We start from the raw sequence: 20,237 nt of genomic DNA on the forward strand, positions 1-20,237 counted from the left end.
AAGACGGGAGAAAACAAGGAAGGAAAGACGGGAGAAAACAAGGAAGGAAAGAAGGGAGAAAACAAGGAAGGAAAGACGGGAGAAAACAAGGAAGGAAAGAAGGAAGGAAGGGAGAAAACAAGGAAAGAAGGAAGGGAGAAAACAAGGAAGGAAAGAAGGAAGGAAGGGAGAAAACAAGGAAGGAAGGAAACAAGGAAGAAAACAAGGAAGGAAACAAGGAAGAAAACAAGGAAGGAAACAAGGGAGAAAACAAGGAAAGAAGGAAGGAAGGAAGGGAGAAAACAAGGAAAGAAGGAAGGAAGAGAGAAAACAAGGAAAGAAGGAAGGAAGGAAGGAAGAAAACAAGGAAAGAAAGAAGGAAGGAAGGGAAAAAACAAGGAAAGAAGGAAGGAAGAGAGAAAACAAGGAAAGAAGGAAGGAAGGAAGGAAGAAAACAAGGAAAGAAAGAAGGAAGGAAGGGAAAAAACAAGGAAAGAAGGAAGGAAGGGAGAAAACAAGGAAAGAAGGAAGGAAGGGAGAAAACAAGGAAAGAAGGAAGGAAGAGAGAAAACAAAGAAAGAAGGAAGGAAGAGAGAAAACAAGGAAGGAAGGAAGGAAGGAAGGAAGGAAGGAAGGAAGGAAGGAAATAAGGAAGGAAGGAAGGAAATAAGGAAGGAAGGAAGGAAATAAGAAAAGAGGAAGGGAAGAAGGAAGTTAGGGAAAAAAGAAGGAAGGAAGGAGGAAGGGAAGAAGGAAGGAACGGGAGAATTAGGTCATTTTGACCCAAAGACGGTACAAGGGTTAAATCTGAGGTGTCGTGTTTGTTGTAAGTAAAGCTCGACTCCAGCAGATCTGGGACCCCGTCCAGGTCCTCCGGTTCTCCGGTCCTCAGGAATGAGGGCGTGGTCCCTGATGTGGGCGTGGTCCCGGACGGGGGCCGCAGCGCCGCCAGAAACCCTGAACACATGTGAAAAGCGTGACATGTCCTTGTTTTTCTGTTCCACTGACGTAGATTCCCGGGACGAGGCGGAGGGGCCGCTGCTGCCCGAGGAGGAAGCTCACTCAGACCTGGCCAGCTTCCAGCCCACCGACAGTGACGTGCCCAGCTTCCTGGAGGACTGCAACAGAGTAATGACACCCCCGACCCCTTCTGGTTACCTAATGCCCCAAATGTGGCTTCACGGCTCTCTTAAACATCACTGTAGCAGGTTCAGGAGCATTTATTTATCCTCCCAGCCCCAAATCAACTGATAGCAAATGAACCCCCCAAAATATCAGATTACCTAGGAGAAACGCCCAGATGTGGGTGTCCTGTTGTTAGGGGTGTAACGATACACTAATCTCACGATAACGATACGATATCATAGCAGTATTTTTTTAACAACCTTGAATGAGGAACATAGATCTGGAAAAAATTGTCTTTTATTTGAAAGACACAAAATACAAAACAATACTGTACGTTTGCCCTATTGTTCCAGTTTGTAATGATTTATAACTGTTTAAGTTTTAAAGAGAAAGCCAGGCCAACCATTTTCCACAAACTGAACTAAAAGTAAATGTCAGGTTTGCATTATGCATCTTCAGTTTCATCTTCAGTAAAAGTATTTTGCCACAAACTGAATAGTTTCTCTCATGTATGACTTGACTTTTTTCATTTACAGAAATTTAACAACTAAAATGAATTAAATAAATAAAAGTAAATAAATAAACTATGAAAAGTCCCAAACTCCAAATGCAACATGACTGTTATTTATCTTCTGCCAGAGCTCAGAGCTTCACCTGCTCCAGCCTGAGGCCGTAAGGTGAACCCCGGTATCGTTTCATCCTCCACCTTTGGGGACGACACAATCTTTACATCATAAAAAAGATTGATTCATGCTCACTTAAGAAGTAAAAGTTCGGAGTTCAAAACGCCCAAGAGTCCTGTGATTGGGAACGCAAAACGGTACTAGTTTCTTCTGAGAGTAGTCAGATTTTGGTCCGCGGGTCGAGGCGCTGCACCAATAGGATGCGCGTTACTAGTAAACACAATATATGAATATTAATAACACAATATCTCGCTATAGTTTGTCACCTCCACAACGTTTTTGTATCGTGAAATTTCGTGACACGATATATTATTACACCCCTACCTGCTGTACAGTGTTGGATCCTTAAATCAACATAACATAAATTCGTAACTAGGAAAGACACAGAGACTGTTAGAATGATTTTTAAGGCTTTCTGCAGAAATGTGGAGAGGAGAGCAGAGGAGTGCAGGACCCGCAGGCCCTCACAGAGAACTCCCAAGCTCTTCTCTCAAGATGCTCTTTCTGCAAGACGCTTTTATTGAGAATGGGACACAGGAAATGACCATATACGGACTGTCAGTGTATAGATAATGGACAATTGGAAGAAAACAGGAAACAGACGGAGGTAACAGACATCGAGGTTTAAAAAGGTCACACATGTGACATTTCAGTTAAAGATGAACTAATCTGTGGTATGCAGAAACAAACAGACATCTTCCTCACATAGGTCAAATGTCTTCCTGGACAAAAACAGCAACTTCATGGGGGTCTTTAACAGATGGTTCAACTGACAATGGTTCAGCTGTTCCCAGGACAGTCGACCCCCCTGACAAAACTCAGGAAGGGCTGCCCTGTCATCTGTTAACATGTGATAGTTTCATGAGGACTAACTAGTTCAGAAGTTTGATTAACTTCACAACAGTATTACCCAGAAGTCCCCTAGACGACACAGGTGTGTTCAGAACACTCCTCCATGTCCCGGTCTTCAGGCTCGGCTCTGGTCCTCCTAACACCGTCCTGCTCTTCCTCAGGCCAAGCTGCCTCGCGGGATCCACCAGGTCCGTCCGCACCTGAAGAACATCGACAACGTGCCTCTCCTGGTGCCGCTCTTCACCGACTGCACCCCCGACAGTGAGTCCCGGTCCCGGTGGACCTCTGGTCTTCCTCCGTCTCCTACATCACACCCCGCTCATGTCTGGTGGACCTCTGGTCTTCCTCCGTCTCCTCCATCACACCCCGCTCATGTCCGGTGGACCTCTGGTCTTCCTCCGTCTCATTCCTCCGTCTCCTCCATCACACCCCGCTCACGTCCTCTCTCCTCTCCTACAGCCATGTGTGAGATGATGAAGATCATGCAGGAGAACAGGGAGGTGACCTGCTGTCTGGGGAGTTCAGCAAACTTCCGCAACAGCCGTCTGTTCCTGCAGAGTGACCTGAGGTAACTATTCAAGATAACTACAGGCTTTACACTAACAGTTGCTGATCATGGCTTACAGCTTAAGAAAACTCAAATATCCTATCTCAAAAAAATAGAATATTCTGGGAATCTTAATCTTAATCTGTAAACCATAATCAGCAATATTAAAATAATAAAAGGCTTGCAATATTTCAGTTGATTTGTAATGAATCCAGAATGTATGACATTTTTGTTTTTTTAATTGCATTACAGAAAATAAAGGACTTTATCACAATATTCTAATTTTCTGAGACAGTCCTGTACACAATGAATGGAGTTGTGTCGGTTGCTGTGTCGATTATGTTCCCACTCCAAATAAAAAAAACGCACCGCTCCAGGTCTGGAATGGAAGCGAGCCGAGAACCTAACCCTAACCTCTCCTAGGAGATCTCGGCTCGCTTGTTTTGTCCCGCATCCAAGCGCAATTGCTGTGTTCACATGTACCAAACAAACCGATCTTTAGGAGGAAACGCTCCCTGTTTCGGAACAACTGCTCCAAACGGGACAGGTGTGAAAGCACCCTTAGTCTGGTTCCTGGTCTGGTGTTTCTGTTGGTTGTGGTTCTAACTCCCTGCCGTCGTGTTGCAGCCTTGCGCTGGACCCCCTGTACCCGTCCCAGTGCTCGTGGGAGACGTTCGGCTACGCCAGCAGAGGGCTGGACGGGGACATGGAGGGCCTGTCCCCCACCCGGCTGTCGGGGCAGCTCAACAGCCTGGGCTGCTCCGTGTCCTTCCACCAGGGGGACAGCGTCAGCATCGTGAAGCTCATCGAGCAGGTCAGCCTCTCCTCTCTCCACCTTCTCTCTAGTCTGGTTCACGCCGGGCTCTGACCACCGCTGTCTTGCAGGCGCGCCACACCACCTCCGGCATCCGGAAGTGCTTCCTGTTCCTGCTGCAGTGCCAGCTCAGCCTGGTCATCGTTCAGGTGAGGCCGAGGCCGTCCCGGTTCTGGGGCGCCCCAGGTAACGATTGGGGACGTGTATCAGTGAGTGCGTTTACATGGGAAGTTTAATTCCTCTTTAATTCAGAATTAAAATTAAAAATGAGTAAAAATTACCATGTAAACATCTAATTCCGCATGAAAATGGCCATTCCGAATTAAACTTAACTCCCAAGTAAGTGGCTGGTTTATTCCGATTTTAAATCCGAATAGAATAGTTGTATCTTACGGAAGAGTATTAGGGCCAGGCAGGAGAAAAAATTAAAATAATATTTTACAAAAGAAAAAAAAAAATTTTCATTATGCACTTTGAGAAACAAGTCAATGTCGAGAAAAAAGTCGAAATGTTGAGAAAAAAGTCAAAATTTTGACTTTATTCTTGAAATTGTATTTCAACATTAATCTCGACATTTCGACTTTTTTCTTCAAGTGCACAATGAAAAAAAATTTTCCCCTCTCAAATATTTTTTCTTCTGCATGGGCCCTAATACTCTTCCGTAGTATCATGTTTACACTCATTCCACTTTAAATTAATTCCGGTCTTTCTTTCTGCTCGTTCCCTCGCCCGTCTGTCTCCATGACGCTTTTATTCCTGCTGGGCTGGTTTTCCAAACAAAGTTTCAAGATGCAGCAGCAGTAAACGCTGGTCAAGAGCAGAGAATATTTATTTAATAAATAGCTTGGAGGACCTGGAAATACAGGACTGTCTCAGAAAATTAGGATATTGTGATAAAGTTCTTTATTTTCTGTAATGCAATTAAAAAAACAAGAATGTCATACATTCTGGATTCATTACAAATCAACTGAAATAATACAAGCCTTTTATTATTTTAATATTGCTGATTATGGCTTACAGTTTAAGATTAAGATTCTCAGAATATTCTAATTTTTTTAGATATGTTATGTTAGCCAGAAAGAAAGAAAGAAAGAAAGAAAGAAAGAGAAAGAAAGAAAGAAAGAAAGAAAGAAAGAAAGAAAGAAAGAAAGAAAGAAAGAAAGAAAGAAAGAAAGAAAGAAAGAAAGAAAGAAAGAAAGAAAGAAAGAAAGAAAGAAAGAAAGAAAGAAAGAAAGAAAGAAAGAAAGAAAGAAAGAAAGAAAGGTGTAACTCATTTAATTGGTTTTTATTAATTCAATTTAATTGGTGTAGTTTAGTATTTATTATCTTTTAGAGCAGTGATTTGGCTCCAAAGACTGAATGTGGTGATAGATTTATAGTTACAAAGATGGAGTTGAATTGGTATTTTTTTATCGTTATCTGGATAAATGCCAGAAATGATCGTGATAAATTTTTTAGTCCAGCCCTACTGCTTCCTAACCGACTGGTGTGGGTTGTTTGTCCAGTTCCTGGCCTGCGCGGCTCAGCTGCCGCCCCCCCTGAACACCACCGACATCCTGTGGGTGTCCTGCTTCAGCTGCCCGCTGCTCAGGTACAAACTCACCTCAAACACCGATGACTCGGGGGTTTGGGAGGTCGTGACCCTCATTGTGATGTCCGGGTTGTTTTCAGCGTGTCTCTGCTGGGGAAACCTCCGGACAGCTCCGTCATGACGGTGGCCACGGGGAAGAACCTGGACTCCATCCCAAAGAAAGTACGGCCCCCGTCACTCACCTGCAGTGTTGGCTGTAACGAGATTACATTCGCCAGTAACGCAGTAATGTACCGCGTTACAGTTGTAATTTGGGTAATCCCGTTATAGTTACTCTAAGACAGGGGTGTCAAACTCATTTTTCTTGGCGGGCCGGATTTGACCAATTTTTTTCTTGCGGGCCGCACGCTCAAAATAACAAAAACGGTGCGAAAAAAAATGTTTTCTAATTCTTTTTTTTTTTACTATTGTTATCTAATCCAATATCAGTTTAGTTAATTTTAGAGGAAATATGCACTTTGTTTACACTCTAATTATGTAAAATGTATTTCTTCAGGATCTTTTCTTGAAATTTCTCGTTTTTTTCAAATTATGTAACATACTTTTAATATCATTTTACAAAGATAAACAGAAACAAGTATGTTTTTTTAATATTTCGCTTTTTTATAGGAAATTTAATTAAAAGCAAAATCTTTCTTATTACATCCGAGAGTGTTTCTTTGTGATTTAGAGATTTTTCCAGTACAATTAAGTGTATTTATTTTTAAAAATTGGCGCAGATATTTACACCAGTGTGCCGAAAAAGTCAGCACTTCTCTTTTAACTGTTTTACTTTGTCACTATCCTCGTATTCAAAACTGAAATTCTCCGAATAAATATCTTCTTTCATCTTTTTTAGCAGTGATATTTTTCCTGCAAAAGTATATAATAGTAGTCATTTAATAAAAATAAACGACCGTCTACAAAGAAATAATCTCTTTGTGGAATAACGATGGATTTGTAGAAGAAATATATTATCGGAAATGCTGCGATTCATGGCAATTATTTATGCCTTCCTTTTTAGTAAATTAACATTTCGTTTTTTTACGTTGGAAACTTCTCGCGGGCCGCACGAAAATCTCCTTCGGGCCGCACATTTGACACCCCTGCTCTAAGACAAAAAAACATTACGTTACTTTAGTTACTTTAAGCTTTTCAGCTACATGTAGAACGGGAGAAGAGAAAAGAAAATCAAACTTGCCTTTCATGCGTCTTCACGGGTTGAGCAACACTTGTCTGACTTAAGGCTGATTTATGGTTCCGCGTTAAATCAACGCAGAGCCTACGGCATAAGGTACGCGGCGACACACACCGTACGGTGCGCGTCGCCGCGTAACCTACGCCGCAAGTTCTGCGTTTGTGTAACGCGGAACCATAAATCAGCCTTTGATGGGATTTTACGGGATTTGACGGGACTTTACGAATACACATTTGTGCTGATCGGGGCACTGCAGTAATAAGGTTCCAACTACAGGACTGTCTCAGAAAATTAGAATATTGTGATAAAGTTCTTTATTTTCTGTAATGCAATTTAAAAAAAAAAAAAAAAAAAAAAATGCCATTCATTCTGGATTCATTACAAATCAACTGAAATATTGCAAGCCTTTTATTATTTTAATATTGCTGATCATGGTTTACAGCTTAAGAAAATGTACAATATTCTGTGAATCTTAATCTTAAACTGTACGCCATAATCAGCAATATTAAAATAATAAAAGGCTTGCAATATTTCAGTTGATTTGTAATGAATCCAGAATGTATGACATTTTTGTTTTTTTTAGTTACATTACAGAAAATAAAGGACTTTATTACTAGTAGAGCTGAAACCATCATGAAGTGAGAAGCTGTGACTCCAGGAACAGGGAGGTCTGCACTGATAACCTGCTGCTGTTAACTTTACTGATGACTGGAGGTGTTGGTCTCGGGTCCAGGTCCAGCTTTGAGCCTGCTGATCTAGTTGTATCTTCTTCCTCCTCATTTCCACACGTATGTAAACTGAATGATCTCTGTGACAACGTGACCTGAACCGCTGCTCCACAGCGCCCCCTGCAGCCGAGCTCCAACCACCGCTACGCGTGGCTTTAGTCCTGCGGCTGACCGGCTCCCTGTCGTCTCTGTGAACAGACTCAGAACTACTTCCTGTCGTCTCTGTGAACAGACTCAGAACTACTTCCTGTCGTCTCTGTGAACAGACTCAGAACTACTTCCTGTCGTCTCTGTGAACAGACTCAGAACTACTTCCTGTCGTCTCTGTGAACAGACTCAGAACTACTTCCTGGGCTGTTTCCTGCTGAAGTTCGGCCTGACGCTCTGTGCCTTCCTGCTGGCCTTCGGCTTCACCCTGCAGGCCGTCTGCTCCGCCAGCAAGAACGCCACCATCGCCGAGAACGTCACCTGCAGCTCCCTGTTCATAGCCAGGTAACCCCCCCCCCCTGCTGTCAGGAGAATATAGACATTTATACTTAAGACGCCCCATGGAGCTGCTGTGATACGTCAACGTCGCCGCCATATTGGATGTTCAAGACTGCGCTGTAAACTAATACAAGTAAATGGACTTATTTTCATAAAGCGTCTTTCTACAAAGAAATGTACGTTTTACGTCTCATTTATTCATTCACACACGCACTAATATACTTGGGAAACAGTTAGGCACCAAATATAATATATTTAATTTTCTCAGATGGCAAAAATAAGAACTTTGTTGATCCCACATAGGAGTAATTCATGTTATATCAGCTATAGAGAACAAGGTAGTGCCGAAAAACAATATATATCCCCCTCACAAAAATAAGAAAAATAGAGAAACATATTTTCTCATTAACAAAACATATTTAAAATTTTCAAATAACAAAATAACATTTGAACAATTTTTCAGACAATTAAATAACTGAAAAGATCTGAAAAATGGTTCAAATATGTTATTTTGTTACTTGAACATTTTTAAATATGTTTATGTAAAATATGCTTTGTTGATGAGAAAATATGTTTCTCTATTTTTCTTATTTTTGTGATTTTTCTTTATTTTTTTGTGAGCTGATACAACATGAATTACTCCTATGTGGGATCAATAAAGTTCTTATTTTTGCCATGTGAGAAAATTAAATATATTATATTTGGTGCCTAACTGTTTCCCAAGTATATTAGTGCGTGTGTGAATGAATAAATGAGACGTAAAACATACATTTCTTTGTAGAAAGATGCTTTATGAAAATAAGGAAAAAATAGGAACAAAGAGTAAAAAAAAGATGAAAAAAAGAAAAAAAAGAGGGAAAAAATAAAAAAGGAGAAAAACAGGAAAAAATGAAAAAAGAGAAAAGAGGAAAAAATGAAAAAAGAGGAACAAAGAAAAAAAAAGGAAAAAAAGAGGAAAAGAGGTAAAAAATGAGGAAAAAATAGGTAAAAAGGAGGAAAAAAGAGAAAAAAAGAGGAACAAAGGAAAAAAAAAGGAGGAAAAAAGAGGAAAAAGTGCATGTGTGTGAATGAATAAATGAGACTTAAAACGTACAAACGAAAGACGCTTTTTGAAAATAGGGAAAAACGAGGAACAAAGAGTAAATAAAGAGGAAAAAAGAGGAAAAAAAGGAGAAAAACAGGAAAAAATTGGAAAAAAATAGAAAAAAAGAGGGAAAAAATATGAAAAAAGAAGAAAAAATGAAAAAGAGGAACAAAGAAAAAAAAGAGGAACAAATAAGAAAAAAAAAGAAAAGAAATAGGTAAAAAAGGAAGAAAAAATAGGTAAAAAAGAGGAACAAAGAAAAAATAGGAAAAAAGTGCGTGTGTGTGAATGAATAAATGAGATGTAAACGTAAATTTCTTTGTAGAAAGATGCTTTATGAAAATAAGTCCATTTACTTGTATTAGTTTACAGCGCAGTCTTGAACATCCAATATGGCGGCGACGTTGACGTATCGCAGCAGCGGACAAAAACACTGGATGGGGCGTCTACGTATATAATGTCTATGGTCAGGATGACCTGGGTCCAGACCTGAGCTCTGACCTCTGACCTGACCTCTTCTCCTGTCCCTCAGCTCGTCCTCCGAGGCTCCTCAGTGGTTCCTGGAACTCTCCAACGGCCTGCTGCTCACGCAGAAACTCATGGCCGGCTTCCTGGTGTTACACACGGGTACGGACTCGCTCATGCACACGCACACTAGAGGTGTAACGATACACTAATGTCACGATAATGATACAATACAATATTATAGCAGTATTTTTTATTTGAAAGACACAAAATACAAAACAATGCTGTGCGTTTGCCCTATTGTTCCAGTTTGTAATGCTTTATAACTGTTTAAGTTTTAAAGAGAAAGCCAGGCCAACCATTTTCCACAAACTGAACTAAAAGTAAATGTCAGGTTTGCATTATGATCTTCACTTTCATACAAGTACAAATATTTAGCCATAAACTGAATAGTTTCTCTCATGTATGACTTCACTTTTTTCTTTTACAGAAATTTAACAACTAAAATTAAATAAATAAATAAAAGTAAATAAATAAACTATGAAGAGTCCCAAACTCAAAATGCAACATGACTGTTTTTTCTCGAAATTTCGACTTTTTTCTCGACATTTCGACTTTTTTCTCGACATTTTGACTTTTTTCCCAACATTTTGACTTTTTTCTCGAAATCTCGACATTTCGACTTTTTTCTCGAAATTTTGACTTTTTTCTCAATATTTTGACTTTTTTCTCAACAATTTGACTTTTTTTCAACATTTCGACTTTTTTCTTTAAATTATACTTCAACATTAATCTCGACATTTCGATTTTTTTCTCGAAATTTCGACTTTTTTCTCAACATTTTGACTTTTTTCTCAACATTTTGACTTTTTTCTCGACATTTCGACTTTTTTCTCGACATTTTGACTTTTTTTCTCGACATTTTGACTTTTTTCTCGACATTTAGACTTTTTTTCTCGACATTTTGACTTTTTTCTCGACATTTAGACTTTTTTTCTCAACATTTCAACTTTTTCCTTGAAATTGTACTTCAACATTAATCTCGACATTTTTACTTTTTTCTCAACATTTTGACTCTTTTCTCGACATTTCGAATTTTTTCTTTTCCAGAAATGTAACAACTAAAATTAAATAAGTAGATAAAAGTAAATAAATAAACTATGAAAAGTCCCAAACTCCAAATCCAACATGACGGTTATTTATCTTGTTCCAGAGCTCAGAGCTTCACCTGCTCCAGCCTGAGGCCGTAAGGTGAACCCCGGTATCGTTTCATCCTCCACCTTTGGGGACGACACAATCTTTACATCATAAAACAGATTGATTCATGCTCACCTTATAGGTAAAAGTTCGGAGCTCAAAACCCCCAAGAGTCCTGTGATCGGGGCCGCAAAACGGTACTAGTTTCTTCTGAGCGTAGTCAGATTTTGATCCGCGGGTCGAGGTCGTCACGTGATCCCGCTGCACCAACATGATGTTACTAGTAAACACAATATATTCATATTAATAACCCAATATCAGCTACAGTTTGTCACCTCCACGACACGTATCGTGACGTTTTTGTATCGCCAGATTTCGTGGCCAGATCTATAGTTCCACCCCTAGTGCACACGTGGGTGTGAGCTCTGCTAACCTGTCCTGTCCTGGTGTTGCAGTGGTGATCTCTCTCAGCTACGTCCACCGCTCTCAGCCTCTGTGGAGGAAGAGTCCCTTCAGCAACACCTGGTGGTGCCTCACGGTGCCGGCCGTGTAAGTTACCGCCTCCCACCCGGTCCACACGCTCTGCTCTGTTCCTGGTAACTGTAATGGTTATTATTATTGTTTTATTATTATTATTATTATTATTATTATTATTGTTATTATTATTATTATTATTATTATTATTATTATTATTATTATTATTAATATTATATATAATAATATATATATATATTATTTTATTAATATATATATATCCTATATATTTTAATATATCATATATTTAATTTATTAATATATATTTATATAGACATATATTATTTACTTTTTTATTTCTTTTGTATACATTTATATATATATATATATATATATATATATATATATATATATATATATATATCAATATATATATATATCAATAAATAAATAAATAATATATATATATATATATATATATATATATATATCCAATTATAAATTATATATATATATAAAAATAAATATGTATAAATATATATATAAAAATAAATATATATATATATATATATATATATATATATATATATATATATATATATATATATATAAAATAAATATATATATATATCCAATTATAAATTATATATATATATATATATATATATATATATATATATATATATATATATATATATATAAAAATAAATATGTATAAATATATATATATAAAAATAAATATATATATATATATATATATATATAATTGGATAACGCCAATCAAACGTGTTTTCCATGTAAACCTCAATTCAGAATTACTATTTCCATGTAAACTCGAGGGAAAATAGTTTAATTCTGAATTATTTAATACGGAATAATTAAAATTATTATAAAATTAAAAAAACATCACGTAACCGTGGCCACTGAAGCACACAGCCTCCATCTCCTCTGGTTGTGAACATAAACAAGAGCGTCATCTGCATATAAACTGAGTGGGATAATGACAGCTACTCTTGTGCTGCTCCTCTTTATCGTAGCGGTTTCCGTGGTAACCCTTTGTGGTTCTGTAAGCTGTGGCTGAATCAGAGATCACCAGAGCTTAGCCTGGTCTTTGTCCTCTTTTACACCTCCTCCTCTTCCAGACTCCTGGGCCAGGTCGTCCAGGCGACCGTGGACTACCAGCTGTGGAGAGACGGCAGCAACCCGCTGAGCTTCAGCCTGAAGCAGGTCCCGCTGGAGTGCTGGCTGCTCGCCTCGCTGTCCCCCCTGCTGGTGGTGCTGGTGAACGAGGTGGTGAAGATCCACGAGATACGGTACGGGTGGTGGTGAACGAGGTGGTGAAGATCCACGACATACGGTACGGGTGGTGGTGAACGAGGTGGTGAAGATCCACGACATACGGTACGGGTGGTGGTGAACGAGGTGGGGAAGATCCACGAGATACGGTACGGGTGGTGGTGAACGAGGTGGTGAAGATCCACGACATACGGTACGGGTGGTGGTGAACGAGGTGGTGAAGATCCACGACATACGGTACGGGTGGTGGTGAACGAGGTGGGGAAGATCCACGAGATACGGTACGGGTGGTGGTGGTACGAGGTGGTGAAGATCCACGAGATACGGTACGGGTGGTGGTGAACGAGGTGGTGAAGATCCACGAGATACGGTACGGGTGGTGGTGCTGGTGGAGCGGTACGGGTGGTGGTGAACGAGGGGGTGAAGATCCACGAGATACGGTACGGGTGGTGGTGCTGGTGGAGCGGTACGGGTGGTGGTGAACGAGGGGGTGAAGATCCACGAGATACGGTACGGGTGGTGGTGCTGGTGAACGAGGTGGTGAAGATCCACGAGATACGGTACGGGTGGTGGTGCTGGTGAACGAGGTGGTGAAGATCCACGAGATACGGTACGGGTGGTGGTGAACGAGGGGGTGAAGATCCACGAGATACGGTACGGGTGGAGCGGTACGGGTGGTGGTGCTGGTGAACGAGGGGGTGAAGATCCACGAGATACGGTACGGGTGGTGGTGAACGAGGGGGTGAAGATCCACGAGATACGGTACGGGTGGTGGTGAACGAGGTGGTGAAGATCCACGAGATACGGTACGGGTGGTGGTCAACGAGGTGGTGAAGATCCACGAGATACGGTACGGGTGGTGGTGAACGAGGTGGTGAAGATCCACGAGATACGGTACGGGTGGTGGTCAACGAGGTGGTGAAGATCCACGAGATACGGTACGGGTGGTGGTGCTGGTGGAGTACGGGCGGAGCGGTACGGGGGGAGTACAGTACGGGTGGAGCGAGAGGGTGGAGTACGGTTCCTCCTCTTCCTTCAGGATGGTCGTGTTTCTGGAGAAGTAGGAAAGGGAGTAAGGAAGGGTGGAAAGATGGAAGGAAGGGAGAAAAAGAAAGAAAGAAGGAAGGAAGGGAGAAAAGATGGAAGGGAGGGAGAAAGGAGAAAAGAAGGAAGGAAGTAGGAAAGGGAGTAAGGAAGGGAGAAAAGATGGAAGGAAGGGAGAAAGGAGAAGAAGAAAGGAGAAAAAGAAGGAAGGAAGTAGGAAAGGGAGGAAAGATGGAAGGAAGGAAAGAAGGGAGAAAAGATGGAAGGAAGTAGGAAAGGGAGAAAGGAGAAAAAGAAGGAAGAAATGAGAAAAAGAAGGAAGAAAGGAGAAAAAGAAGGAAGTAGGAAAGGAAGGAAAGAAGGGAGAAAAGATGGAAGAAAGGGAGAAAAGATGGAAGGAAGGAAGGAAGTAGGAAAGGGAGTAAGGAAGGGAGAAAAGATGGAAGTAAGGAAAGAAAGAAGGGAGAAAGGGAGAAAAGATGGAAGGAATGGAGAAAGGAAGGAAGTAGGAAAGGGAGAAAAGGAAAAAAGGGAGGGAGGGAGGAATGGAGAAAAGGAAAGAAAGAAATGAGCGAAGAAGGAAGGAAGCGGTACTAGGGGAGTACGGTCCGGGTGGAGTACGGTACGGGTGGAGTACGGTACGGGTGGAGTACGGGTGGAGTACGGTGCGGGTGGAGTACGGTCCGGGTGGAGTACGGTACGGGTGGAGTACGGTCCGGGTGGAGTACGGTACGGGTGGAGTACGGGTGGAGTACGGTCCGGGTGGAGTACGGTCCGGGTGGAGTACGGTCCGGGTGGAGTACGGGTGGAGTACGGTACGGGTGGAGTACGGTCCGGGTGGAGTACGGTGCGGGTGGAGTACGGTCCGGGTGGAGTACGGGTGGAGTACGGTCCGGGTGGAGTACGGTCCGGGTGGAGTACGGTCCGGGTGGAGTGCGGTCCGGGTGGAGTACGGTGCGGGTGGAGTACGGTCCGGGTGGAGTACGGTCCGGGTGGAGTACGGTCCGGGTGGAGTACGGTCCGGGTGGAGTACGGTCCGGGTGGAGTACGGTGCGGGTGGAGTACGGTACGGGTGGAGTACGGGTGGAGTACGGTGCGGGTGGAGTACGGTCCGGGTGGAGTACGGGTGGAGTACGGTACGGGTGGAGTACGGTCCGGGTGGAGTACGGTGCGGGTGGAGTACGGTCCGGGTGGAGTACGGGTGGAGTACGGTCCGGGTGGAGTACGGTCCGGGTGGAGTACGGTGCGGGTGGAGTACGGTACGGGTGGAGTACGGGTGGAGTACGGTGCGGGTGGAGTACGGTCCGGGTGGAGTACGGGTGGAGTACGGTACGGGTGGAGTACGGTCCGGGTGGAGTACGGTGCGGGTGGAGTACGGTCCGGGTGGAGCAGTACGGGTGGAGTACGGTGCGGGTGGAGTACGGTCCGGGTGGAGTACGGGTGGAGTACGGTACGGGTGGAGTACGGTGCGGGTGGAGTACGGTCCGGGTGGAGTACGGTCCGGGTGGAGTACGGTGCGGGTGGAGTACGGTGCGGGTGGAGTACGGTCCGGGTGGAGTACGGTACGGGTGGAGTACGGTCCGGGTGGAGTACGGGTGGAGCACGGTCCGGGTGGAGTACGGTGCGGGTGGAGTACGGTCCGGGTGGAGTACGGGTGGAGCACGGTCCGGGTGGAGTACGGGTGGAGTACGGTCCGGGTGGAGTACGGGTGGAGTACGGTCCGGGTGGAGTACGGTGCGGGTGGAGTACGGTCCGGGTGGAGTGCGGTCCGGGTGGAGTACGGTGCGGGTGGAGCACGGTACGGGTGGAGTACGGTCCGGGTGGAGTACGGTACGGGTGGAGTACGGTCCGGGTGGAGTACGGTCCGGGTGGAGTACGGTGCGGGTGGAGTACGGTGCGGGTGGAGCACGGTCCGGGTGGAGCACGGTACGGTCCGGGTGGAGCAGTACGGGTGGAGCGCGGTCCGGGTGGAGAAGGAAAGGAAGTAAGGAAGGGAGGAAAGATAGAAGGAAGGAAAGAAGGGAGAAAAGGAAAAAAAGGGAGGGAAGAAGGAAGGAACGGATAAAATAAGGAAAGAAGGAAGGAAAAGCAAAGAAGGTAATAAAGGAACGAATGACGAAAGGGAGGTAGGAAGAAAAAGGAGTAAAGGAGGGTAAAAAAGGAGGAAAGGAAGAAGGAAGGAGAGAGCAGGAGGAAAGAAGGAAAGAAGAATTGGGTCATTTTGACCCAAAGACAGTACAAGGTTAAAAACCCTGAATTTACACCAGTCGACCAAACTCACTGATTCACTCAAAAAACTAAGGATCTTACCAAGAAATGTTCTTATTTCTAACCTAAAAATTACACCTGATAACACACATCACTTAAAAGGTAAGGGGTTTTTCCCACGTGTTTCAATTGGACTTTCATTTGTGTCAAGCACATTTTAAGTTCTAGTTAAGTTTTAAGTTAGTCTTGATAAGATTTTGAGTTTTGGCAGTGTTCAAAATAAAATGAGCCCTGCTGTATTGGAGCTCATTAGGCACCATAACCAGGAACTAGGAACTAAAAAAAGGAACCAGGAACTAGGAACTAAAAAAAGGAACCAGGAACTAGGAACTAAAAAAAGGAACCAGGAACCATGACCAGGAACTAGGAACTAAAAAAAGGAACCATGACTAGGAACTAAAAAAAAAGGAACGAGGAACTAGAACCATGACCTAGGAACTAGAACCAGGAACTAGAACCATGACCTAGGAACTAGAACCATGACCTAGGAACTAGAACCATGACCTAGGAACTAGAACCAGGAACTAGGAACTAGAACCAGGAACTAGAACCATGACCTAGGAAACTAGAACCAGGAACTAGAACCATGACCTAGGAACTAGAACCAGGAACTAGAACCATGACCTAGGAACTAGAACCATGACCTAGGAACTAGAACCATGACCTAGGAACTAGAACCAGGAACTAGAACCATGACCTAGGAACTAGAACCAGGAACTAGAACCATGACCTAGGAACTAGAACCATGACCTAGGAACTAGAACCAGGAACTAGGAACTAGAACCAGGAACTAGAACCATGACCTAGGAAACTAGAACCAGGAACTAGAACCATGACCTAGGAACTAGATCCATGACCTAGGAACTAGAACCATGAACTAGAACCATGACCTAGGGAACTAGAACCATGACCTAGGAACTAGAACCATGAACTAGAACCATGACCTAGGAACTAGAACCAGGAACTAGAACCAGGAACCATGACCTAGGAACTAGAACCATGACCTAGGAACTAGAACCATGACCTAGGAACTAGAACCATGACCTAGGAACTAGAACCATGACCTAGGAACTAGAACCATGACCTAGGAACTAGAACCAGGAACTAGAACCATGACCTAGGAACTAGAACCAGGAACTAGAACCATGACCTAGGAACTAGAACCATGACCTAGGAACTAGAACCATGACCTAGGAACTAGAACCATGACCTAGGAAACTAGAACCAGGAACTAGAACCATGACCTAGGAACTAGAACCATGACCTAGGAACTAGAACCATGACCTAGGAACTAGAACCATGAACTAGGAACTAGAACCATGAACTAGGAACTAGAACCATGACCTAGGAACTAGAACCATGAACTAGAACCATGACCTAGGAACTAGAACCATGACCTAGGAACTAGAACCATGAACTAGGAACTAGAACCATGACCTAGGAACTAGAACCATGAACTAGAACCATGACCTAGGAACTAGAACCAGGAACTAGAACCATGACCTAGGAACTAGAACCAGGAACTAGGAACTAGAACCAGGAACTAGAACCATGACCTAGGAACTAGATCCAGGAACTAGAACCATGACCTAGGAACTAGAACCAGGAACTAGAACCATGACCTAGGAACTAGAACCATGACCTAGGAACTAGAACCATGACCTAGGAACTAGAACCAGGAACTAGAACCATGACCTAGAAACCAGGAACTAAAAAAAGGAACGAGAAACTAGAACCATGATGACCAGGATCTAGGAACTAAAAAAAGGAACCAGGAACCATGACCAGGAACTAGGAACTAGAACTAGGAACTAAAAAAAAAAATGAGCCACTGGGTGTTTTATCCATCAATGACTACAGAGCTATAATTGACCCAGTTAGTTTTATTAGGTTTTATTTTCCCCCTCATCTCTCTCCAGCTCTGTGTTTTTACAGATTAAAAGCTTGAGGTCGGTGTGTCTTCAGTCGTATCTGGGTCTCTGATCCGTCTCTTCTCTCCGTCTCTTCTCTCCGTCTCAGGGTCCGGGTCCGGTACCAGAAACGGCAGAAGCTGCAGTTTGAAACCAAGCTGGGGATGAACTCTCCGTTCTGACGCCGTCCCGGCGGGAACCGCGTGTTTTTACCGGGGACTGGACTTTGGGGAGAGGCCGGAGTACCGAGTACCGCTGCTCGTCTTTTCTCTCCAGGACTGATCACAGGAAGTGAGCAGAGCAGCTACTTCCTGTCTTGTTTTTCACTGTTCCAGCATGTTCACCCGTGAGCTGGTCTGTCAACACATCGGCACGTTTCCCCCTCCGACCGGAGCAGAACCTTCTACCCACCGGGTCGCTCAGCAGCTAAACATGAGACGTGACGGAGGGGGAGGAGTCACTCTCGTCCAATCACAGCCCGGCTCTGCCTCGTCCCGACAGGACGAGCCCACGCCGAACTTTTCACTCTCAGACGACTCAAAACTCACTGGACTTGATGAGGTTGATGTTTACGGGTGACAGGAAGTCCCGAGTTCTCCCGGTTCTGCTTCATCCGGACTTCTCTCAGCACTGAAACACCTGAATGTTCTTGAATCACTTTCTTTGATGTACGAGATTTTTCTGAACCTTAAATGATCACTTCTTCCCCTTATTAAGATGCTTAATGAAGGTAAAGGGTCCGTGGACTTTGGGCCATCCGTTTTTTGTTTTAAATTGACAAAATAAAAATAGAGAAATAATCCAAAATAATCCGTTTCCCGTTTTTTGTTTTGATAATAAAAAACGGAAAACGGATCATTATCCGTTTTCCGATTTCATTGATGTGTTTGAAAATCGAAATTGGGAATTAAAACAGTGAGTGGAAAAAACTCTTTTCTCTATTTCCTATTTGTTTCCAGTATTTTAGAGTTCAGTTTATGTTATTGATTATTGATTATTGATTGGACGCTGCTTTTTTTTTTTAAACTGGGGTCGGCAACCCACGACTCCAGAGCGGCTCTTTAGAGTCTGAAGTTTTTTCAAAAATGTTTGAGCTTTTTTTTCCTTTTTTTCTTTTTTCCTTTTTTTCTATTTTTTGTCTTTTTTCCTTTTTTTTTCTTTTTCTTGTCTTTTTTCCTTTTTTCCTTTTTTCTCGACATTTCGACTTTTTTCTCGACATTTCTACTTTTGTCTCAAGATTGTACTTCAACATTAATCTTGACATTTTGATTTTTTTCTCGACATTGACTTTTTTTCTCAAAGTGCATAATGTAAAAAAAAAATCTTCCCACAGTTCTAACTAATATAGAAACATGCAGCATGTGTTTCTTCATTCTAAGGCTGATACAAGACTTTTCATTTTTTGCGGCTCCAGACATATTTGTTTTTTGTGTTTTTGGTCCAATATGGATCTAAAACATTTTGGGTTGCCGACCCCTGCCGCAGCTGAACGGACTGTCACAACATCACTGCAGTTTCATGACGGAGTGAAGACAGATTACAGATTAAACTCATGTTTCACTCCCAGGTTTCATATTTGATTTATTTTCTGTTTCAACATTAAAAAAAATCTAAAACTGTTCATTTTCAATCTGATGAACAAAAGAACCAGAAACAACTTTCTTCATTCATTACTGCACATGTGCAATCCCCCCATTTGTCCAATCCTTGTTTTCAGTATCCTTGGAAACGAATAGGAAATAGAGAAAAGAGTTTTCCACTCGCTGTTTTAATTCACAATTTCCATTTTCAAACACATCAATGAAATCGGATAACGATCCGTTTTCCATTTTTTATTATCAAAACAAAAGATGGGAAACGGATTATTTTGGATTATTTCTCTATTTTTATTTTGTAATTTCAAAACAAAAACCAAACCGGTTCTCTGAGTTCTGTGGTCGGATCGCCGGCTCACAAGACGCAAACATGGATGTTTTTATTCCTCGAGTCTGTTCTGTTTTGATTCTGTGAATAAATGTGCTGTTTTTATTTATGAGACTTGTTGGAGTTCTTTTTTATTTATTTTATTAACATACAGTACAACATCGAGTTACAATGATATATATCTATTCAATTCAATTCAATTTTATTTATATAGCGTCTAATACAACAAAAGTTGTGTCTAGACACTTTCCAGAGACCCAGAACATAAACCCCGAGCAGTTATTACATAAACATCTAGGTGTGTGTGTGTGTGTGTAATATAATGAAAGTAGATAAATAAATTAAGAATATTAATTTGAAAATAAACAATTATCATATAGAGTGATATAATATAGCACGATATAATATAAATATATGTAATACTATAATAGCATATAATATCCTAATATAACAACTTTTATATTCTAACATAACAAAATTATATCACCATACTATAATATATAACAATATAATACTATAGTTTAACATCCCATGAGATCTCATAACATAATATACAGGACTGTCTCAGAAAATTAGAATATTGTGATAAAGTTC

The 20,237-nt window shown here is 42.0% G+C and overlaps 1 protein-coding gene across 3 annotated transcripts in view; it reads left to right on the forward strand.

Moving 5' to 3' along the window:
• The window catches only part of tmem94 (transmembrane protein 94), a 71,253-nt gene extending 52,790 nt beyond the window's left edge, over positions 1–18,463 (forward strand). For all 3 annotated transcript variants that reach the window (XM_061708615.1, XM_061708614.1, XM_061708616.1), the window contains 12 exons: positions 992–1,107; positions 2,801–2,900; positions 3,099–3,207; positions 3,814–4,000; positions 4,072–4,149; positions 5,506–5,591; positions 5,672–5,753; positions 7,831–7,988; positions 9,599–9,693; positions 11,184–11,277; positions 12,345–12,515; positions 17,830–18,463. In XM_061708615.1, the coding sequence (XP_061564599.1) occupies positions 992–1,107; positions 2,801–2,900; positions 3,099–3,207; positions 3,814–4,000; positions 4,072–4,149; positions 5,506–5,591; positions 5,672–5,753; positions 7,831–7,988; positions 9,599–9,693; positions 11,184–11,277; positions 12,345–12,515; positions 17,830–17,902 (1,349 nt within the window). In that variant the 3' untranslated portion in view covers positions 17,903–18,463. The remainder of the gene's footprint in view (positions 1–991; positions 1,108–2,800; positions 2,901–3,098; positions 3,208–3,813; positions 4,001–4,071; positions 4,150–5,505; positions 5,592–5,671; positions 5,754–7,830; positions 7,989–9,598; positions 9,694–11,183; positions 11,278–12,344; positions 12,516–17,829) is intronic.
• Positions 18,464–20,237: the final 1,774 nt, after the last annotated feature.

This window comes from Cololabis saira, chromosome 19 (assembly GCF_033807715.1).
Source record: "Cololabis saira isolate AMF1-May2022 chromosome 19, fColSai1.1, whole genome shotgun sequence".
Taxonomy (NCBI): Eukaryota; Metazoa; Chordata; class Actinopteri; order Beloniformes; family Belonidae; genus Cololabis; species Cololabis saira.